Raw genomic sequence first — 24,774 nt, 5'->3', positions numbered from 1 at the left:
AGACTGTTGTGCATTGCCTGTCTTCAGAAGGTAACCTCTTCAGCTTCTCCTACACCTGTGCAGCCACAGGACATGTTGGCAGAGCTTACAAGGAAGTTGCATGGTATTTTCTGATTCTACACCATGTTTTGGTTCTGATGGGAAAGCAGTGGAAGGAAAACAGTTATGAACTGACTGGCTTCAGCATCACCTATAGCCGCTTCAGCATAACTTATACCGGCACAGCCACATGACAGGTGGGCATGACTTACAAGGAAGTTTCAAGGTATTTCAAAGGGCTTAGAGGTAAGAAAAGAGGCCAAATTTTACCGTGTGGAGGAAGGTACTTTCACCTCCTGGACTAAACAACTAAAGGTGGATGCACCAATTTCCAGGGTAGCCTGTGGCACGATGCTACTGCTTCACAACTCGGCTTTTTTTATGCAAGTCTATGGATCAAAGTGGACGCAAAACTGTCCAAATGTATACACCTGCCAATGCAGGTTGTCTTTCAGCTGCCGTTTTCACTGCTGTTTCTAGAACCATCAAAAGTGTGATTAAAGATCTAAATGCTACTGTGGGGAGAAAGTGCTGATGCTGGTAGCTGGAACCTCAGCAAGGTGAATGTATGAACTCCAGGATTGATGCTGTGTACCTCCATTCACTATTTTTCAACATGATATGGTTGTCTTCCATTTAACTCCAGAGATCCTGCCTAAGGTGAATGTATATATAAACATACACACACATGTACAACTAATATAGCCATATTTCTAACATGCAGTCAAACGTCACACTCAACAAACCCTTAGTCAGTTCAGGTATTTCAAGTGTTCCAGCTCAGGTATACTTGAGACAATACCTGTTTTGCATATTTATTCTGTTGTGAGGGATAATATTCAGGCGGTTGAATCATTTTGAGAAAGTTGAATCTTGAATTTTGAAGTTGAAAGTTTAATTTTTGGGAAACTACTTTAAGCATTCTTGTGTTAAGCTATTTCAATTGCTTTTGTTTGAATAGCTGACAGTATATATATATATATATATATATCGGGCGGGAATGGGAAATGACAATCATCTGTAAAAGTGAGTACTTACCTTGATTTTAGCTCCCTATATAAGTCAAAAACATGTTTATGTTTTAGAATTTTGTATATGTCCTGATGAAAGCTCTGAGGGAGAGCTGAAACGTCGAAATTGTACTTTGGAATAAAAGGAAAACTTCATTTGAAAATCCGAGGAGTGCTGGTATATTTTTTTCTATTGCTGTGCATGAGCTACCAGAGCACCAGGTACTAAACAAACAGTGAAGAGTGCAAGAGCTGTCTGCATTTATATATATATATATATATATATATATATATATATATATATATATATATAAGGTTTTACAATAAGCCTGATTTTCAACAGGGGATGAATTCATTTTGATTAGTTAAATTGACTTGAGATAAATGTTCATTTCAACCATTAGAGCACATTTACAGGGCTACTCGTTACTTGAGCGCGCCTGCCTCATACCTCAGACCAGCATCTTTTGAAACTCGAGAGACTCCATAGACCTCAAATCAGATGTGCGGTGTGTTAATGCACAAGTTGACAGACATGCGCATGAGTGCATAGATTCAGATGCTTCTCAATGAGAAGCATGCATGTATTCCTTGGGGTATATCTACTAGGTGGTGGTTTTTGTTAAAAAAAAATACATAAATAAGTATGGAGTGTTCCTTTCATGTTAAAATAGCTGAACTGGAAACGTGCTAAGTCAGCTTTGCTTTCAGTCCAGCAACTTTAGCTTTTGAATTCTTACTTTAGTAAATAACCCTGTTTGTATAAAAATACTGCATTTAGAATGCATATGAAGCAGACAGGCCCAGCAATCTATAGTATTTTTTAAAAAGTCTGGGTGTTCCTGGCTCTATACAGTAATAAAAAAAAAATCCTAATGAGATTTTATTATATAAAAATAATTGTGCAGGGGTCATGAGGACACCCTTTTATTTCAGTTTTGATGTGTGAAGGAATGCTTACCATTGGTCACTTTTGTTACCTCAAGTCTGTAATAAATCACCTTTAAAGGCATGAAACACATAAGAACAATTTATTCTTGCACAGTTCCTTTTTCTAATTGAAATTGTTGCCAGTTGGGATGGGTACACAGCTCATTATAGATCACAAGACTGAACCAGAACATATAACACCAGCTTAATTCATAACAAAACTGTCTGGTACAATGCATAGATATAATTATTAGTGGTTTTAAATTGGATTTGTTCCGTCATGTTTTCTGTGATGATTAGGAAATAGACCACATGGCGAGAAAATTAAGTTCATCCATATGTCAGTTCGGCTTGGCAGAAATTCGGTACCGAAAACCCAATTTGGACACGAATCAGACAGACCAAAAGGGTTGTGAAAACATGCCAATCAGTGCACTGAAAATATATGCACAGTATAATATTATGTATACATTATGGAGTACACTAATAGGGGTATTTTCCTGCCATTTGGTTCACAGATCAAGCACAAAAAAATAAAAAAGAAGGTGGAAACAAATCTAAATATTCATATATATGATTTATTTATGAAATATATAATATATAAATATAGATTTATTTTTTTTGGTCCTCCTTTTTTCTCATTATTGATCACTTGCCACTTAATCTGCGAGTAAAGTCAACAATCAGTAACTGTTCCCGAGGCATCAATATTTTTTTATTCTCATTAATCATCTATTTTTTTTTTGCGGGATGGGAAGATTTCATAATTACGAATGAAAACAAATATGTTTGGCCATTGCGTAGCTTGTATGGTTTGTGATTTGGGAACCTGGCCTCATCTGAGATAATTCTATGAAATGATGTATTAAAACCAAATAACTGGACATCGTGTAGCATATTTGCAATAGCTGATTAGTCAATATTCACTTTTATTACATAACTTTGTAACGCTAATATAGAAAGCAATGAAAAAACAGACAACATTCACGTTACAGCTGTCACATCTACAAAATATTTTAGATGCAATATAGTTTGTTAATGTGATGCACACTTGTTTTCACATTTGTCAGTATGTTGTTCGTGTGCCTCCTGCTGTAAACCATTTTCTTAACACTCCAGACACTTTATGAAAGTGTTTGTTGGCAAGTTTGCATCAGGTAATTTACTATACAAAGGTAAAAGAACGTTATAGAATATTTTATTTATCCTTCAAAATGTCTGTGTTGTAAAACATAGAGTTCTCCAGTAGCTGAGTGAGAGACCGTTGACTAGATGAGCACAATCCAGAGCACATACTTTATTTGTCCTTTTTCAAGGATAAATGTCCCTGTTTACAATTATTCCATAGCTACATATCTATTACAAAAGTAACCATAACAAAAGTATGTAAAATCATAATTCATTGTATAATACTTACAGACATACCAGCAAAATGAAACGTGTTAGCATTTCATAACAAAACCTTTTAGCCGAACACATATTGAATAGAGCTTTATTAAAATAAAGTCTGAATAGTCTCTTAATGAGTTTTAACAATAACTACATGTAGTTATCGTTCTTTAGAAAAAGCTTATGTTTGTTTAACGAATAATTGTTGCACCCATTTGCTATCCTAAATAAATGTTAAAACTGAATAATATGTACAGAATATGTATTTTCATTTAGTAGTTTTTTTTATATTAAACAATCGTAAGTAAAATTCACTGACATTTTTTTTACAAAAATTAAATGAGGACATTTTAGCAACAAGTGTGAGTATAATTAGGTGAGTGCAATCCTCAATTTTAGGGTTAGTCAGTTTAATATTACTAAAATAAAAGATAAACTTTATGTAGATTCCTTGCTCACACTGCCTAGTGATATGAGTGAGCTTTAAAAGGTTCATGTGAAGTTGTTCCCGTTAATAAAGAAACAGGGACCAACTAGTATCCCACTAAGGAGGCTATACCTAATAATTTAGCAAATGCCTCCTTTTCCTACTCTTATGTGTTGGCAAAGTGCAAAGAAAGACCTTAAAGGGACACTATAGGCACCCAGGCCACTTCATCTGAGAAACGTCAATAATTACCTTGCAGGGTTAAGACTGCCTGTAGTGGATGTCAATCAGACAGCCACTAGAGTCACTTCCTGGTGGTTAGGCAACCTTTGGTCACCTGACACTGGACATCTTCACGCTCTGCGTGAGGACATCCAGCGTCAGTCAATTCTCCATAGGTAAGCATTGCAACAGTGCTTTCCTATGGGGAAGGCCTAATGTACTTACGGTGCTCACCATGCATGCGCTTTAGCACCCCCACATTGGGTGACATCAGAGGGGGCAGAGCACTGACCAGCGCCAAGGGACATTGGTGCAGAAATCATGTAAGTACAGTTTTTATATAATACAAAAGAACAATCACTTTTTGCCCTTAAAACAAAAAGATGAATATACAACACTTATCTTAGTAGACAGAGGTGACAGCTTCCTCCAGGGATATCCCAGCAATAATCTTGGAGGGACACTCATATTTTATCATACAGTGCTGCACTATTGTTTCATTTTATTCTCTGTAGATCTACAGCTGTGTCCTCATTTTGCATATATCTATTCTATATTGGAGGGACACTCATATTTTAAGTATAGTTTTTAGCCTTTATATTGCGAAGGAACCGCGAGGGGGGAGGGCGCTAGAAAACTATGGTTCTAGGACTACAACTTTGTTCTTTCTTGTCAATTCAAAGTAGTTTATTGACAAACAATGTATGTTATAAGTTGCCTGTTTAAAGACTTATTGTATATGTGGCCAATTATGGTGTGTGTCTGATTAGTGAGGAAGTTTAGCAGCAGACATGAATATACTCTCATGTACTGCATGCTGTGATCGTCAATTTCAGACTCTGCACTCAGGTATGGGATTAGGGTTAGAATTATGGTTAACAAGAATTTGGCCAAGTTTTTGAGTTAGAATGGGTGTTATTCAAATGTATTCATGATCATAAATGTAAGGTTATAAATTTCATGCACCCTCAGAAGGCCCAGGCTTAGACATGCGCCTAACGCGTACTTCTTATTGTCCCATATGCCTGGTGATGAATACTTGTGACCATTTCTAATAAACCAGCTACTCAGTAGCAACCTGTTTCCCTGTCTTTCAATTTCAGGGTTATTCACTAAAATGAGCATTCAAAGCAAATTTCCAATTCAACATAAAAATAGGCAAACTGGGAAAATTCTCTGAGTCAACTATGCTTCCAATTTGGCTAATTTGGCTAATTTGGCCTGTAACTTTAAATTCACTTTGAATTCTTACTTTAGTTAATATCCCTGTTTGTGTATGTTGCTGCTCTATTAGCTCCCACTACATGTGTTTCTACAGGGTAATTCACAAAAGGGAGAATTTAGAATAAATTCAAAATGGATTGCAAATTTAAGGCCAGTGTAGCCAAACTGACAGCATTGCTGACTTAGAGAAATTTTCCAGTTCGGATATTTTGACCTTAAATGTAAAATTCTCTTTGAATTCACTTGGAATTCTCAAAAACCCTATTGCTCTTTATAATGACCCTGCCCAAATGAAGCCGAGCTCTGGCTATACAGTGTGATGTATGCTGCGGTTGTAAGGAGATTTTTAAGTTTTTAAATATATTTTGCAATGCTTTACAGGCCAGGGGATATTTTAAATTCCTCACATCAAAAGAAAATCAGCTGATGGTGTAAGATTCTGCAGACTCCTGATTCAATGAGACTTGATAGCGGATTTTAATATAGGTTAAAACTTGCCAGCGGTGGTTGTTTTTTTTTTTTTCTCCGTATGAAACCTTATGGGAGAGAAAAGTTAACGACCAATTCTATGCCTTATACTAGCTTAATTCATGTTAAAAAGGCCAAGTTATTGCCAAAATGTTTCTTCCTCACCTTAGTGTGACTAAAGATGCTTTAAACGTCTTAATGGGAGAAAAAAAAACACATCTGCTAAGCAATTAGACCACACTTAAACAGTCACTACACATGTGCAACATTACTAGCTAACAATATCTTAATAACCCTTTCAGTGATACAGCTAAGAATGGCAAAGTGAAGCTCTCAGCTGCACTATTTAAACAAAACAAATACACTTGGATTAAAGGGAAACTGTCACTTATGTAGGATTAAGAACATTGTATAAGACACTGACATTTTCTTCATGTATTTCTAACACTATAGGGCTGAGTAAATAATTAAGCTCCTGACCCCCCTAAAAATGGAGTAAAAAGATTTTAAACTTACCTTTTATCCATTGCCTCTCTGGTTTTGACATGGCTGGCCCCGCCTCCATGGCTGAGATAATCAATCTTGATGATCTCAGCCAATCCAATGCTTTCCCAAAGGAAAGCAATGAGAGGCTACTGCGCATGTGTGGGAAAATGTTGCGTTGCGCCAATCAACAGCTCTTCTTAGAGTTGTATTGAATCAGCAGAGGAACCATTTCTAGTGCCCGTCACAAAAGTGACTGCCACAAGAGGTGTTACTAGACAGCAATGTAAACAATGACTTTTTTTTCTGAAAAGCTTGCAGGGGCAGGCTATAATGACTACAGTGTACCTTTAAAGATTTAGAAAATCCAGTTTAGGCAAGACAAAGCCTGGGCAAACATTACAACTAAAAAGAACAGAAAGAAACATTGAGCCATTTATTCTACTTTCTGAATTCTTTCTCTATACTGACTACTTGGTACAAAGCACACAACTCCTAACAATGAGTGACAGAGGGCAAAAACTGAGTAAAGAGGTATATCCATTACATTTTGTTTTTCACCCCTCACAATTACATTTTGTTAAATATAGGGGTGAGTAAATATAAAATTGAAATTCCTGGGAAGTGACAAATCCCCTTTAAACAATGTGAAAATAAAATACTAAAATACACCTGGACTTTACTTTGGTTCCCCATGTAACAAAACAAAACAAAACAAAACATATAAAATATAAATATATAAAAAAAACTATAGGGATTTTCTAGGCTAAAGGATGAGTTTTCAGTATCAGCTACTGAAAAACATTGTTTTTCTTCTAGGTTACATTATTGAAGGATTCAAACATTTTATTTCAAATCTCATCCATTTATTTTTGTGCTATCAATGCATTGTTCAACATCTTGAAGTTGTTTCATATTTCATAATACTGCAGTATTCATTCAAAGGCAATCGTTCAAGGGTTATTTTAGATATAAGATGGTGAAACCAAAGGTCTTTATGACATTATATAAGGAGGAACATATAATTCTGGTTAAAAGCAAAACATGACTGTTATGTAACATTTATTCTCTTATACCTTTGTATAAAAAAAAATGTATCTAAAGTAAAATATTCTATTGCATCCTTGATCTCTCTTTGAGAATCACATAGAAGGCCCTCTGGGCCACTAGTAGTCCACACAGAATGGTGTGTGAACATCTCTCTAAAAACAGGGATTTTGTTTTTAGCTCATAGTTTATAACTAAAGGCATGGGAACATGAGAGAACTTGAAAATAGTTTAGTTGTTGGAGACTGTCATCATGAGATTGGTTGATCGATGGATTGAAAGCCTTTAGCTATATTTGTGGTTAGACTTCATACAAAATCCAGCACACTCACAAATTCACTAAAATGCAACATCAGAGCTCACAATTAAATAGTTTAAAAAAACAACAACATCTAGTTTAGGTAAAAAATAATGAGGCTTTAATTGCATTATATGATCACACATCGCATAAGCCTTCCACAGTGTCAAGTATTCTTGCCTAAACTAGGTGTTAAAAAAAAACAAAAAAACTATTACATTATGAGCTTTGAAATTGCTGTTTAGTAAATGAATGAGTGCGTTGGAGCTTGTATAGTGTATGAATTGGCCCCAGCAGCACCCTTATAATGTATAAATGTTCAAGTGAGCACAGTCCTCTTGGTTTCAAACATATGCAATGGTGCCATTCAACAAAAAGAGACAGTTTAACAAGTTAATGCCATAAGGCCGCACTATGCCAACTTGAAAAAGTGGGCCTTAACACTCTTAATGACAACTACTTTAATCACCTCTAGTAATTGTAGAGGTCAAAGATAACTTGAATTGAAATGAATTTAGTATTAAAATATTTATACAAGTTTTTCTTTTGTTGAAATGTGAAATATTTTTTTCTGGCTAGCTCTGTATATATATATATATAGAGAGAGAGAGAGATAAATCTTAAAGTAATAAGTGCTTAAAGTGCTCTGCACTATCCTCTGATAATTATTATTTTAAGATTTTGTTTAGAATTAGACCATGGACATGATGTTCTTTTGGAGTTGTATAGGCAGGGCATGTTCTTGACTTATCTTTTCCTAATGGTGCTTATCTTAGATAGCAGATAGCTTTCTAACACAGAACAGGTGCCCTCAAAGGTACAGCTTAGAAGTTTACAGTACAACAGTTAAAAGCACTATTTTAGGATATTAGTCACCTACTCAGTGATTTCATTTTTTAGCTGGTATTGGTGACGGCCCAGGCTGAGTTCCTACTTTTGGAGTCTATAACTTTAGCATTGCGATACTAACAGTTCCCTTCAAGGAAAATTGTAACAATTGTATCATACAGGTTGTACATTGTTATATTTACTCTATTCGATATTTTGTGTCTCCTGGGATCGCCAGTTTTGGCTTTGCTGGCATCTCCTAAGAAACACTACAGCTTTTTATATCTGGGCTCAGCCTGCTATTCCAGCAATATACGTATTGATTATCAATTAATCTGACTTATGGTGTTCTTTTACCAACACTTATCATCTTATATGTTCTTGTATAATTTTATATAGTTTTTTTTTCTTTATATATTTTAGTTTTATACTTTTGACATTCTTACTACTAATCATTTTTTTCTAGTTTATCTTAAGATTTATGAACAGTAATATTTTAAATCAATATATTAAACGCAACGTTTTAATTAACCCTTTAAATCCGGAGGACGTACTATTACGCCCTGCAGGAACCGGCTCTAAACGCCGGCGGGCGTAATAGTACGTCCTCGCCATAATGGGCGCCCACGTGGCCGGCGCTAATTGCCCGCTGCAGATCGCGGTCGGGGGGGATGCCTGGCCCCCCAGGCAACCCCCCCTGTGGCCGGTGACCGTGATCTGCAGTCTCTGATCGCAGCGACAGGCTCTCACTGCGACCAGTATTCAGCATGTGTCAGCCGATTTCAAATCGGCTGACACATGTGGCCGGCGGCTTTCCCCTTCTGCAGATCGCGGTCGGGGGACTTACCTGCCCCCCCAGGCAGTCCCCCTGGGGTCAGTGACCGCGATCTGCTAAGTCTGAGATCGCAGTGACAGGCTGTCACTGCGATCTCAGAGCTCTCTGATCGCAGTGACAGCCTGTCACTGCGATCAGTGTTACATGAGTCAGCCTATTGGCTGACACATGTAACTGGCACAATGATCCCCCTGCAGATTGGAAGGGGGGAGTGCTTGTACCACCCAGGCACTCCCCCTGTGGTCAATTACCCAATCTGCAGGAGGTGATCACAGTGACAGGCAGTCATTGTGATCACTGATCCTGTGTGTCAGCCAGTGATGTGAAATCACTGGCTGACACTGTCTCTGCCCCCTGTCCTGTAAAAAAAAAAAAAATATTAGTTAAAAAAATAAATTAAAAAAATTACAGTTACAAATAAAATATACTTAGATCATATATATTATATATATATATGATCTAAGTATATATATATACACATACACACACACACACACACATTTACACATACACGACGTGTATTTAAATATTAATATATATATATATATATACAATATATTAATATCAAATTACACGTAGACTGATACTGATTAAATATATATATAGTTATTGTTATATATATATTTATATATAATATAAAAAATATATATGTAAATACGTAAAAAAATTAAATTAAAACATATTTAAAAATAAATAATTAAAAAATATATAGATGTGTGTTATTTCGTTCTAACTGTATTGTGATATTAATATATATATTTATATCAAAATACACGTAGAACAAAATAACATATATATCATAATATATATATCTATATACATAAATATATACATATATATCACTATGATGCAAAATAGAACAAAAAAAGGTTGCGCCTAAAATATACAGTAAAACATATAAGAGTGTATATAATAAATAATATAAAATAATACAATATAATATTGAATATTAAATGAAATATAAATGGATAATTGGCAATAGTCCAAAGCACTTATCATAAGTCCATAATGGTAGATGCCGTGTATAAGAACAGGGATCCTGAGGCGTAAAATGGGGTGTGTCTTCACAAATGGGTACTTGCAATCCAGTGAGGTAATATGTGAAGAAAAAAAACAAGAGGAACTCCAATGGCACAGTATATAGATGAATAAAATGGTAAATAAAATAAAATAAAAGTAGTCTTACTCACACTTTTCAGAGCTAGAACCTAGCTCTGATATAACGCACGTGAAGTGGAATAATCCCCACTCAAGGATATGCGGCGTAATATTGATTGGCGAGTATCTGGCTCAGATTCAACGTCCAAGTTGGTATTATTCGACCCAGGGAGATAAAATAAAGTATATAGTGCTCTCTGTATAGTAATTAAAAGGTATAAAAAGAGAATAAATATACTACTCACAGTATATAGAGCAGGCTTGTACTGCTCAATGTAGGCGCTCGGGTGGTATCATCCCCACCTAAGGATTCTTTAGGCTTCTCGTCAGGTAGATAGTATATGTATAGTCCAGGGAAAATAGTTTTTACTATTATCTACTTGAAGAAGCCCTTGCGGCGAAACGCGTTTAGATATTAATTTTATTACTTTACAATAAAGAAAATACTTTGGCATAAAACATTTTATAGCCATTTTGATTTCTTTTTCCCTGGACTATACATATACTATCTACCTGACGAGAAGCCTAAAGAATCCTTAGGTGGGGATGATACCACCCGAGCGCCTACATTGAGCAGTACAAGCCTGCTCTATATACTGTGAGTAGTATATTTATTCTCTTTTTATACCTTTTAATTACTATACAGAGAGCACTATATACTTTATTTTATCTCCCTGGGTCGAATAATACCAACTTGGACGTTGAATCTGAGCCAGATACTCGCCAATCAATATTACGCCGCATATCCTTGAGTGGGGATTATTCCACTTCACGTGCGTTATATCAGAGCTAGGTTCTAGCTCTGAAAAGTGTGAGTAAGACTACTTTTATTTTATTTTATTTACCATTTTATTCATCTATATACTGTGCCATTGGAGTTCCTCTTGTTTTTTTTCTTCACATATTACCTCACTGGATTGCAAGTACCCATTTGTGAAGACACACCCCATTTTACGCCTCAGGATCCCTGTTCTTATACACGGCATCTACCATTATGGACTTATGATAAGTGCTTTGGACTATTGCCAATTATCCATTTATATTTCATTTAATATTCAATATTATATTGTATTATTTTATATTATTTATTATATACACTCTTATATGTTTTACTGTATATTTTAGGCGCAACCTTTTTTTGTTCTATTTTGCATCATTTCTTATCATTAGGGGATTATAGGGGACTCCCCTTTAAGGATTGCAGCCTTACTATTATTTTCTTGTGTGGCAATCTAGCGCTGATTTTTTCTCTTTCCATATATATCACTATATATATACCTATATATAAATAAAAATATTTTAAAAAAATATATATATATATACGTATATATACACATATGTATATATATACATATAATAATTCTACACATATATTTATGTAATAATTTTACATAATTAGGTATCCTAATTAATTACAATTAGCGGGACCTGCCTGACAACCCATGCCGAAAGTATAGGGAATTTAATTTGCTAGCACTATATTTAACCCTATAACTTTCCAAGACACCATAAAACCTGTACATGGGGGGGTACTGTTTTACTCGGGAGACTTTGCTGAACACAGATATTAGTGTTTCAAAACAGTAAAATGTATTACAACGATGATATCGCCAGTAAAAGTGACGTTTTCTGCATTTTTCACGCACAAACAGCACTTACACGGACGATATTATTGCTGCAATACTTTTTACTGTTTTGAAATACAAATATTTGTGTTGAGCGAAGTCTCCCGAGTACAACAGTACCCCTCATGTACAGGTTTTATGGTGTTTTCAAAAGTTACAGCGTCAAATATAAGGCTTGTGTTTCATTTTTTTCACATTAAAATTCGCCAGATTGCTTACGTTGCCTTTGTGACCCTATGGTAGCCCAAGAATGAAAATTACCCCTATGATGGCATACCATTTGCAATAGTAGACAACCCAAGGTATTGCAAATGGGGTTTGTCCAGACTTTTTTAGTTGCCACTTAGTCACAAACACTGGCCAAAATTGGCGTTTTTGCATTTTTCACACACAAACAAATACTAACGCTAACTTTGGACAGTGTTTGTGACCAAATGGCTACTAAAAAAGACTGGACATACCCCATTTGCAATACCTTGGGTTGTCTACTATTGCAAATGGTATGCCATTATGGGTGTAAATTTAATTCCTGGGCTACTATACAGTCTCAAAGGCAACGTAACCAATCTGGCCAATTTCAATTTCAAATGTAACACGCTATATTTGACCCTGTAACTTCCCAAAACACCATAAAACCTGTACATAGGGGGTACTGTTTTACACGTGAGACATCGCTAAATACAAATATGTGTATTGTATTGCAGTAAAAGCAAACAGTATTTTGACATCCACAGTTAAAATGTCACATAGAACTAAAAAAAATTAAAAAATTATTTTTTTCTCCCATTTTTTAATATATTTTTTATATTAAATTATGTTCAATACCTAAATATTTGATGTTAAATGAAAGCCCTGCTTCCCCTGAATAAAATGATATATAATAAGGGGGGATGCATTTAATATGAAAGAGGTGAATTACGGTTGGACAGACATATAGAGCAAATGCCAGGTTTTGTTTACGTTTTGTTCTGTTCACAACTTGTACATTTGGCTGCGGTGTTAAGGGGTTAATATAATACTAGTAGCAAGTACCTCTCTATTTTGTCAAATTCAACATAGGCCCATCAAATCTCATTGTGTAAAAACTAAAAAGAGGAAAATGCTATTTATGTATAATTTTTTATATATTATAAATCAATTGGGTCTTCCTAAGATCTTTCTACACAAATATTTATGGACAAATATTTAGCAGTTTTAGAATTATTTTTGTGTTTTCTGAAAGTCTATTTTAAGATTGATTTTCTCTTTAAAGAACCATTAGTATCATCCAGAATAAAATATATTAATGTTTAGTTTTTTTTGTGCTGACAAGAATCAAACAGTTTTTTTTTTTGCTTATATTCAGCTTTATAAAATACAAGATAATACATATGGTTTTAAACATGTCTCGCTGTCATTACATATAGTTAGGTATATTACAATATCCTAACTATTCACCTTATAGCATTTTAAATGGACCTGATCATACTTATCAAATACCAGTGTTTTTAAAACTTTATTTTGATGCTGTTATGACAGAATGTTTGGCAAACCAAGTATCAAGAGGTTTACAAAGCTGAACAAATTTTGATTTAAGGGGTTGAAAAATATGGAACAAAATGTCTTATTATTTATATTGCTTTAGCCTCATTGAGCAGTGTGCACCAGATTTGTCCTATTTTGACAATGATAAATTACTATCACACATGCAGAATTCCAACCCACATGCTCTCACATTACAATATTGTCATCATGTCTGATATCAAAAGTCACTGGGCAACCCCACAAGAGAAATGTTATTTCTGTTTAATGGAGAAAGTAACTGCGTATTGATATTTGTTATTATTCATGGGTTATTATTTACTTAGCTTTATCCGCATTTAGCATTTTGCACCACACTTGTCCTACTTTTATGATGATAAATTACTGTCACCAAGTTGTACACATGTAAAATTCCAATTCACGTCTTTTCCCAATACGATATTGTCATCGCATTACCTATTAAAAGTCATTGGGCAACCCCACAAGACGAAAGTTATTTGTGTTTTATGGAGATATGAACTGCGTATTGATATTTTTAGTTCAGCAGGACATCTTTTTTATACAGATTTGTCAAAATGCCATTTTGAAATACATTTTAATAGTATCAAATTCTACTGGGATCATATACATCCCAAGTGTCCTAATAAAAAAAAAAATGTAATAGAATACAGTTTATGAATCCCCTGAAGGCAAAGAAGATAACTGAAATAAAAAGAAATAGTGGGTAGTTAGTCCCAGCATGCCTTGCAAGAAAGGTAAAGTGGTTTTAAATTATATTAGTGCCAGTTACTAGACTGCATATCACAGCAAAAACATGATAATTCTAGGTTCATAAAGAGTTAGGTATTCAGTGAAAATGCAATTGAATTCCACCCTGACCGGGTTCATCTGGAAACCACTAGGTTTGAATTTCTTTTAAGTTTATTTCAAAAATTTAACCTTGATTGAATATTTTGAAGACCTCGTGTTCTGTTATCTCATAAATTTAGAATTATTGCTATCCATAACTAAACTCTATTCACATGAACGTCAGATAATTTAGGTAATTAATGGCCAATTTAATTTATGGGATCTAAAAAGCTCAAACTCGATTCCTGTTTTTCTTCCCTCCATCAACCTTCATTATTTCTCACACATTTCTTAAATAATCTAATGTTGAGTTTCCACAAAGTCAGTGCTTCTGTATAGCTGGCCATAGCTATGAAATGCTGTTAGGTATTTACATAATGTTTCTGAACTCATTTTCTTAACTATAAAGGACCAATCATATTTATTTGTTTACTTATTTATATTGAGAAATGGTCTAGAAAAGAATGTTAAACCATGAAAGTACATCCATGTATCCAGATTATTGCTTATGGGAATATAAGAAATGCAATCTTTTTTATTTTTTTTTTCATTTGCTAAATCAAAGTACAATAATTGAGTAAACAGAATGCACATTATATCATTATATACAGTGTTTCAATAAAACCACACAGTTTAGATCTGACTCTTCTAAAATGTAATTTCTAAACTCTCAAGGCTTATGTATATATATATATGTGTGTGTGTGTGTGTGTGTGTGTGTGTGTGTGTGTGTGTGTGTGAAACACAAGAACCAGTGCACTCTCTCATTCACTAAACAGCAATTTCAAGTTTCACAGATTGTAATAGTTTTATCTAAAACTCACCTAGGCAAAAAAATAGTGGAGGTTTAGCTACAGTATATGACCATACATTGCATAAGCATGCCACAATGTCAATGTACCCCATTTTTGGCAGGTCCTACTCTAGCAATCTAATGCATGCTCTTATAAAAGTATTCCACTTATTTGGGAAATTCTTCCTTCTTGGACTCTCGACAGGTCAAGATTAAATAGGGCCCTTGACAGGGAGGGTGCAAAACCAGGTAGTTGGCCTGGTCAATGTATCCCATTCTTGGCAGGTTACTAGAGTATCTACAGGTATCTGCAGATACCCTTAGCAATAAACACTGTTTTGATCACAGCTTTTTAAAACCAAAGCAAATTTGGGGAAACAGATCAGGTTAGAATGTACAGGAACACCTTAAAATCATCACAATTTTATTTTGTTTCCAGCCTGTAAGAATGCACAGTAATCATGCCTTGATTTTGTATTTTGTGTACCATGGTTAACAACTGCAAAAGAAACTATCAACAAGCAATGCGTATGCACTGTAAATACAATCCTGTGTAGGAAAATTAAATTAATGGCCTTTTTATTGATTGCAATCAGTATTTACCTTGAATTTCTTGGTCATTTTTAAACCATCTGATATCAGCAGCTGGCTTGCTCCCTGATGTTTTACATGTCAGTTGAATCATTTCGCCTTCCATAATTGGAGATGAAAATCCAGAAATATGAGGTTTTTCTGGGACACCTTAAATAATTAAAATAAATATTTTAGAAAATGTTTGTTCCATCCCACGTATCAAATATATACAATTTATACAATAACAAAACACATTTACAAACATATACATAAACCATTTACTATAAATAATTTGGATTTATAGTGAAATTATAAAAATAGAAACTGTAAATTTTTTTCAGTTTTCAAACCTCAGAAAACTCTTTTGATAATCATATATTCAAATAGTGAAAGGTTTATAAAAAATCCATTTCTTCCCCTTAGCAATGTTTTTTTTTAATGTTTTAGCCATCAATTCATACAGAGGATTTAGCAAGACATTTCTACTTTGGTTTCAAAGATGAGTCTCCATAGAGAAACATTAAGCTGAGGAAGTTATTATCCTGAAATACTGTGCTTAGAATTGGGTAGTTTTTGTCCTTAATGGCAAACTTGTAAAGATTTTTTGTAAAATAGTCTCAGTGGGACTTAAAAAAGCAAGCTCACAAACTATGCACAAAGCCAATTCACTATGTGGATTAAGTTTAATATAACTGGCAACCAGCATTAGTCCTATTAAACGAAAAAAAAGCCTCGTATTCTAAAATATGTGAAGTGCGGGGACAAAAAGGAATCAATTTTTAAAACTGTGTAACAGGTTAGGGACATAGGCGTGTTTGCAATAAACTATAGCAATTTCATCTGATTCAGCGGCTGACTTCCAATGAATCTCATAAAGTGTTGGGTTTAAGTGTTATTTCTTGGGATTTTCAATGAATCTTTTTCATTTTTAGTGTCACTGAAACCCTTGGAGGAGAAAAGCTAGATCATTAAGGGAATAAAGTATAAATGGTGGACTGAACTCTATAAAACAACAAGATATAATAGTGAATTGGACAAAAATGGAAAAACTAATCAAAATTCTAAGCTAAGAAAAGGCATGTGACTGAAAATCCTTCCCATCTTTTAAAATTGTATGACAGCCGTGTCCTTAAATATATGGAGCAGAGGTCTAGGCTAAGTCATAACTAAACCCTTGAGCATCATTGAAAGTGCAATCTTAGAAGTAATAAAAAGACTTAAAATTTATTGAATATGAAAAAAGCTTTAACAGCAAGCATATTAGTTTTTACAACTTCAAGCAACTTCGGAATAATGTGTTATATAGCATATGACTAATATTATTATTTCATTTTATGAAATATTAGCTGACTCTTCAAATCAGAGAATAAAAATCATAATTTTTTTATATTTTTTGTTAGTTGCCATAATTTAAAGCAATATCCCAGGGTGAAATTGTACTACTACTTTTATGACACAAACAAATAAAGGTTAATATCAATTGCTAAACATTTATGTTATTACTTAAAATGTGATACAAGTGTAACTTCTTCTATGTTTTACAGCTATCTCCGTGTCTTAGTGTACCCAGTATGCACACATGTGGCATCATGCCACACGTGCATGTGCAATGATTCTCTCTTTAACCCCTTAAGGACCAAACTTCTGGAATAAAAGGGAATCCTGACATGTCACACATGTCATGTGTCCTTAACCCCTTAACCCCTTAAGGACCAAACTTCTGGAATAAAAGGGAATCCTGACATGTCACACATGCCATGTGTCCTTAAGGGGTTAAGGACACATGACATGTGTGACATGTAATGATTCCCTTTTATTCCAGAAGTTTGGTCCTTAAGGGGTTAAGGGGTTAAGGACACATGACATGTGTGACATGTCAGGATTCCCTTTTATTCCAGAAGTTTGGTCCTTAAGGGGTTAAGGGGTTAACAACAATAAGTGCTACTCAAGTGTGCACGTAGGAGCAATGGCAGAAACAATTTAATGTCATACATGTTATAAAGTAGGAGGAAAGTTAATGGTATTCCAGGTGACAAAAAAGTAAATCAAGGTAAAGAGTTACTCCAACCACCATGATCACCATGCGTTACTTAAGCGTTTAAGATGTTTAAAGTTATTTAATGTGACTACCAGAGGTGTAACTTTGCCTTGCAAAGACTTTTCATTGAGCTGCATTTGGAAGGTTTTAACATCCACAGAAAATCTGGACTGGAGAGAAAAGAAATTGCTTGCAAAGGCTGCAGACAGAGTTCTCCAGCTTTTGAAAACTGCATTAGGAATATGTCCAGTGAAAAAATGCATTATTAAATGCATGTTTTCATTGGGGATATATCTGCTAAACAGTGTTTTTTAAATTATTATTTTTCTTTATTTCGGCAGTGAAGTGGCCCTTTACGTTGTGTGGAAATATTTGAAATATACATATGTCAATATCCTTAATTTAGTTTTATTTACTTAAAATCAAGAACTTCAGCAGCACTCGAACATTAAATATCACATTTTGTTAAAAGTTTGCATGAGTCTTTAAATTAAGTAATTCTAATTTCATTAGATATAATTGTTATAATTGCTGCGTAATTATACTGCAAAAGATGTTGATTTTCTAATTATTTTATTCATCCATACACTGTCAAAAAAAATGAAACTCCCAAGAATTTGTTGGAAATGTACATCTAGCTGCTAGTTTTTTCACAATGATTCGTGAGATAAGCTTTACCTAGCTTTAACGGTACCAGGATTTTATGACTTTGTTCCTACACGTTACCTATAGATGTGCAACAAACTTGTCTTTCGTGTACAACTGTTATGGACTATTTCACTCAACGTTGTCCATGTTGCTTACAAAGCCAGTAAAATTGAATCTTTAGTGAATAGAACCAATGTATTTTTACCAAAACTCATGCAAAGTAGATATTACTGATATTATCAATAAAGGGATACTCTATGCACCAAAATAACTTTAGCTTAATTAAGCAGTTTTAGTGTATAGTGCTACTGCTCAATTTAGGAGATAAATCACTTTGTTTATATAGCCATAGCCACACCTACCCTGGATGAGATTTACACAGCCCCTGTGGAAAAAAAGTTTTGCCTTTACAGCACAGTGTGTTTAAATTTCAAGTTCATATTTTCTCTGCTAATTAAACTTCAATTATACCACAAGGCTATTTCAGTTCTATCAAGCAATTAACAGAGCAGGAGATAAGAAATTCTAGATGAAACACAATGTGAAGGGATGCTTCAGCATTTAGATGTTTTTTTTCAGGAAGTGTGTAGGGAGCCCGTGTGAGTCTCAGCCAGGGGGTGTGATACTAGGACTACCCAGACAAAGTGATTTAATTCATGAATAGTATGTAATTGAGTACTGAGACTGCAAAAGCATGATCTATTCAACAAAATAACTTTAACAAGCTGGAATTGTTTTGGTTCATCAAGGGTTGTTTTAAAGGAACACTCTAACTGTTTAAAAGATTTTTTTTCTCATCCAATTGTTAATTCTTTATTTTTTCCTGTGCACAAGATAATACAGAGGTTCATGATGCTACAACGGCATTAGCAAACAGTTAAAACAATATATAGCATATATATGGCATGAGAAAGTGGCACAGTTTTTTTTTTTTATTCTTTATTTTTGCGTTGTGCTTATGGTTAAAAACATGTTTGTGCTGCCACAACAGCAGGTGTGAAAACATTTAAGCGGTACAAGTAATACAACATTATGGCATTTTTAGGTTTGCATTTGCACATTTTGTTTTGTTTTTGGTGATAAGGCATTCCATGGGAATGTGTTTGTCAACAAGATAGGCATATGGGTGTGTCGGTGCTGTATTTCAAGATTGCCATATTTGGCATTTCAGGTGTATACATGCTGAGTTTAGTTTTGTGTGTGGTATTGTACAGGAGAGACAAGTGGTTATGTTAGTCTGGGGAGCTATACGGTTTGTGGTGGTTCAAGGTATTATATGAGCTAAGGTGCTGTTATCCTAAGAAGAAATAGGGTTACGCAGACTAACTCATGGGATAGGTCTTGTTGCAAGATATCTCAGTCAGGCTCTAGGTGAGTGAGTGGGTCGTGGTGGGTTCAGGTGGTGGGGCTTTGGGGGACTGGGCACCAGGGTATCTAGTAGCCACAGTCCCCAAAGGGGTTGGTTTGCCCCTGACCAAGGGGGTGGCGGGGGGATTTGTCACCTCTCCGAAAGGTATGTGGAGCTACCAATATTTAATGGTCCTCTGGGAGGTGAGGCTGTCATGTAGGCTGTCAAGTGTGTGAACCTTATCAAAAAGTGCTTAACTGGAAGGATAGCAAGACAGTAACTATGAACGTGGGAAAAAATGACAAAAAGCAAAAAAAAAAGAAAAGAGACATTTATTTTTTAACTGTGTAGCAGTTCTAGCTCTTTGCAGATAACAGAATCCCATTAAAAAAAAAATAGAAACTGTAATCAAAAAGGAGGTAAATTTACCTGTAATCCAGCATCATAACAGTTTCCTCATTGCCTCTGAAATCATTAGGATTAAAAATTTCTATCCAATCCATTGCTTCTCACTGAGAAGCACTGGGGACATACAGATAAGGAATATAGACCTTAGTAAGGTTATCATATAGCCCCCAACATACTGTAATTCTTCACATAGTGAAGAAGGGAGCAGAGAGCAGAGCAGGAACATCAAGGTTCCCTCTCCTCCTCTGATGCGAACACAGCCACTTACCAGGTGGGTCCATGAGGAGGCCAGCCTGCAAGCTCTCTGACCCCCCCTATAATAGGAGCGAACACTGGGAACATCCGAGCAGGCATTAGGGGGTGACATTTTTTGCCAACCCCTTGATAGTGCCACCCACCCTAAGTACAGCACAGCACTAGGGTCACCTTATGGTTACTCCTGCTTTGGGGACAATGGGCATATGTGCAGCAATAGCTTTGTAAACGTTTCTCAGAAATGACATCGTCATTAAAAGGGACAGCTGCTCTGCACTAAAATCACTACATTAAGATTCAGGTGCAATGAGCAAATAATGAAATTATAAAAAAACAAAAACAAACCAGTAGACTGTTTTACAAAAGTAGCATGTTGCATCAGAACTGTAACTATATCACATTGATACAGAAACGAGTACAGAAATCCATTTGTTTGTTTATTTAATTATTCTGCTTTTAATAATATAGCATGCATATTTTAATGAATAACATTAGTAAGAATTCATACATTGTTATCTATGCCAAAAATGACTGTTATCTAATGGGACAATTCATAACTTTATTGACTGAGTGTCACTTAAGGTCATTTAATACTAAAATATGCTCATCACATATATCTACTAGTTTTATTGTTAAATCACTTAATATTGCATTATAGAAATTACTGTCAGTGATGATAGTTGCTGATACTTACCGAGAACTGTTAGGTAAGCCTTGGAAGTTTTGACAGGCATAGTAAATAAGGAGCAAGTGTACTGCCCTTCATCTGACAGAGACACATCACTGACGCTGATACTCAATTCATGCCAGGAAGCTCGAACCAGTTCAATCCTGTTGTCCCTCAGGGCTGAAATAAATATGACAATGTTAAACACTTCTATTACAGCATTAAAATGGGCTAGACAAGCAACTACATACAAATCACCGGGTAACATTTGTTTCATATCCGTGCCAACACTGTCGCCCTAAGGTCTGGTTATGAAATCTAAATATAGTCAGTTGCAAAAAAAATTAATTTTATTTAATGCTCTTCTTAAACTTTCATCATGCATGGGCACAACAAACTAATTATACTGGGAAAATACCCCGATAATAAAAATAATACGAACATGCAGAACAAAGTATATATGTATATATTATTATGTGTACAGCTCTAAGCAGTATTATTTATAAGAAAGATAAAGCTAAAATGACAATACAGTCATACTTTTGGTTCGGACATAATGTAAGAGATTTTAATAGATTTCGGCCACATATTCATGCTGTGTTTTTATTCACATTCAAATCTCATCCAGTTTCCAAGAAAAAAAAAAAACAGTTTGCAGTATAAGGGTCTGGGGATTAATCCTGTGCCTTTAGACATGCTGCCTATTATAACAAAGCATCTTCTACGCTATACAAATAATAAGAGGACAGAGATTGGTCAGCTCAGCAGCTCAGCTCAAACTGATCTTGCACTCATTGAGCTGAGTACGCACTCTGCAAACATCTAAAAAAAATTATTTGTGAAAAATGGGAGCATAGCTAAAGGTACAGGATCATGCTACAGAAAAAGTAAAACTCAAGCTAAAGAGATTTGAACACAGCATGCATATGATGCCAAAGCCGATCTAATAAGTTATGTTGGTGCTCAGAATTGCACGGTCAAGAGTAGTTGACATTAATATACCATAAGATATCATCAACATGATCAGAATTATATGAATAAATAAGGAAATACATTAACAACAAATAAATAAAAAAGACAGAAAATTATTGTTTGTGTACCCAGTCAACCTGAGATACGGGAATTGTTTCTAATGTAAAATCAACAGTCAAAAAGCTTCCGTACAAAACAGAGTTCCAAGAGTATTTCAACTGAATGATGAGATACTAGAGGTCAGTCTGAAGACACTCAACAGTCAATTTTACACACAGTGAGATTTAAGGAACAGGGGTTTTAGCAGTGGAACTAATTACCATTTTGATTGGGCAACTGATAGGTTCCTACAGGCACCTTTAGTTTAAAATAGGTCAGAAATAATGAGTCAAAAAATATTTAAAAAGCATTAAAGCATGATAATGCCAGATGCCAGTACTCTATTAATTCCTTGTATGCAGCATGCAAATCACATATAATTTACTAATTATGTATGAGTAGCACTATATTTTAGTATTACTGTCTACAATCTATATGGTCAATTATTTTTAATCTAGAATTTATGTGTATTGCATATTAACCTATTCCTAACTTTTGTCATCTCGATAATTCGGCAAGCCTACATTGATTGTAGCAGTCCACCTTATTTTTATAAAAAAAGTGGAAATAGAGGCCATAACATCACCGCAAACCCTGTACATACACACAGCAAGCAGTAGTTTAGGTTGAGACTATGGTGGGTACATCATGACAATATAATAGGGCATCAAGTTGTACCTGGAAGAGGGAGCTGTATAGTAAACTCCTTAATGATTGGTGATATTACATAACTATATATTCAGTATGTCATAATATTGTTGTCCATATAATCCTTATATATGCTAGATGTAGCTAATATATCACTTTAAAAAAAAATTATCTGTTATTAAAACTTTTTGGCGATTTTGGGGCGCTTGAGTATTTATCTGAATTCCCAAACCCTGAACTGAAATGTGCCCAAATCACACACCAATCAAACTGCTCTATGCTGAACATGTTCCATTTGCGACTGTGTTTCTGAATGCTACCGGTGGTACCAAAAATAAAAATGATTGATGGGAAGATTAAAAAAAAGATAATGGCTATAGGAATGTCACTAAAAGTTCAAATATACATAGATCAAAAACTGAGAAGTGACCATAAGAGGAAGAAAAAGGAGGTACTATAAAAAATCCCTCTCTTTATATGTTATATATTTAATACATAGATATTTTTTACCTCTCCTCCTGTTTTTCCCTCTATTGGTTACTTTTTCTTAGTCTGATATGTGAACCAAATAGCATGAAAATACTCCTATATTATTATGTTATGCATTTATTTTGCAACACATTGTATGTTAAATATTTTTTTGTTCTTCATATTTAGTTTGTGGAATAGGAATCTTGGTTCAGAATTTCTGAAAAGTCAATCTGACATATGGTCGAAATTCAGTGCAACACTGACATGGCTCCTGGCAACGCAAGCACCAGGAACCAAACAAAACAGCAGCATGAAGATGGCGGAGTAAGTAAAACCCACCTCCCCTGCACCCCGTGGCAACCGGACCCACATAAGAGCTGTCAGTTTTGGGTGTCTTTGTGAAAATACTCTATTTTTTAATTTTGATAACTGAATATTGGTTCTCCCTTTGATATCAAAATAAGAATTGCTATGAAATTAATTCAATTAGCAGAGATGTGTTTACATCGTATCATGGAACCTAGCACTTAATGAACTATAAAAACAATCCGTGATATAATACAATACTGCATAAACCGTTTTTGCCTATTAGACAGATATGTAATGATTAAATTTTGATGGATATTTAAAAATAAAATATATTCACCGACAATATTTAGTAGAAGCATTAAACAATTCATTGGAATACGATCTACAATGGAATGTTACTTTTTTGCAGATAAATTGGTAAATTCATTAGCATTTTAGGAGCATCATGATTTTAGACACTGGAATAATTGCAGAGCTTTTCTATAATTCAGCATAAATGGGAGTTATGGGTTAATGGCTTATCTGCAATGCATGTAAAAAAAGGTAATTTCTTGAAACATTTACTATCCAACATCTTATTAACAAAAAAAGACCTCAATCATCAAGGGATAGATCATCGGGGAATAACCTCAAACATCCCTAAGCACCACAGCCAACCATGCTTAGCAGAAATTCATTGACATTAATAGGAATAACAAACTTGAACCAATGTGTGAAATAAAATCTAAAACATAAAGTAGATCAGTGATAAATACAATTAGTGTACAGCTTACTTATTCTAATGTGCTGTGTTTCTCACCGTCAATGAGAGCAATGCAAATCATAGGCTTGCTAAAATTGTGACAATGTCTGGAATTGAATGAATAAATTAAAGGAAGGAAAAAAAAACCAAAAAAACAAATGAACAGATTAAATGAATTCATCAAGCAAACAATCCTTGACAATAGACTATAAACAAGTTAATAAACAAATACAAAAGTAAAATACTATTTTATGGCTAAACAAACACACTGTGGATTCAAACACATTCTAGTCTTTAGGCATCTGAGTACACTGGAAAGGTGAATACAGCACAGTTTTAGCAGCTTGGCGACAATGTCATGGTTATTTTAAGAAAGTGGGGACAATGGGGCATTGTGACGTGGAAGCATCTTGGAGCAACGACAGCTATGGAAGGTCAATTCCACATTAA

General features: G+C 34.7%; 1 protein-coding gene across 3 annotated transcripts in view; it reads right to left on the bottom strand.

The window, feature by feature from the left end:
* Window positions 1-24,774, bottom strand: part of CADM2 (cell adhesion molecule 2) — a 1,213,566-nt gene that overhangs the window by 174,899 nt on the left and 1,013,893 nt on the right. For all 3 annotated transcript variants that reach the window (XM_063448670.1, XM_063448687.1, XM_063448678.1), the window contains 2 exons: window positions 21,111-21,263; window positions 15,750-15,887 (listed from right to left, as the gene is read on the bottom strand). In XM_063448670.1, coding sequence (XP_063304740.1) covers window positions 15,750-15,887; window positions 21,111-21,263 — 291 coding nt within the window. The remainder of the gene's footprint in view (window positions 1-15,749; window positions 15,888-21,110; window positions 21,264-24,774) is intronic.

The sequence above is a fragment of the Pelobates fuscus genome, chromosome 1, assembly GCF_036172605.1.
Source record: "Pelobates fuscus isolate aPelFus1 chromosome 1, aPelFus1.pri, whole genome shotgun sequence".
Lineage (NCBI taxonomy): Eukaryota > Metazoa > Chordata > Amphibia > Anura > Pelobatidae > Pelobates > Pelobates fuscus.
Note: the sequence above shows the minus strand (reverse complement) of the source record. Positions and strands in the feature narration are given on the sequence as shown.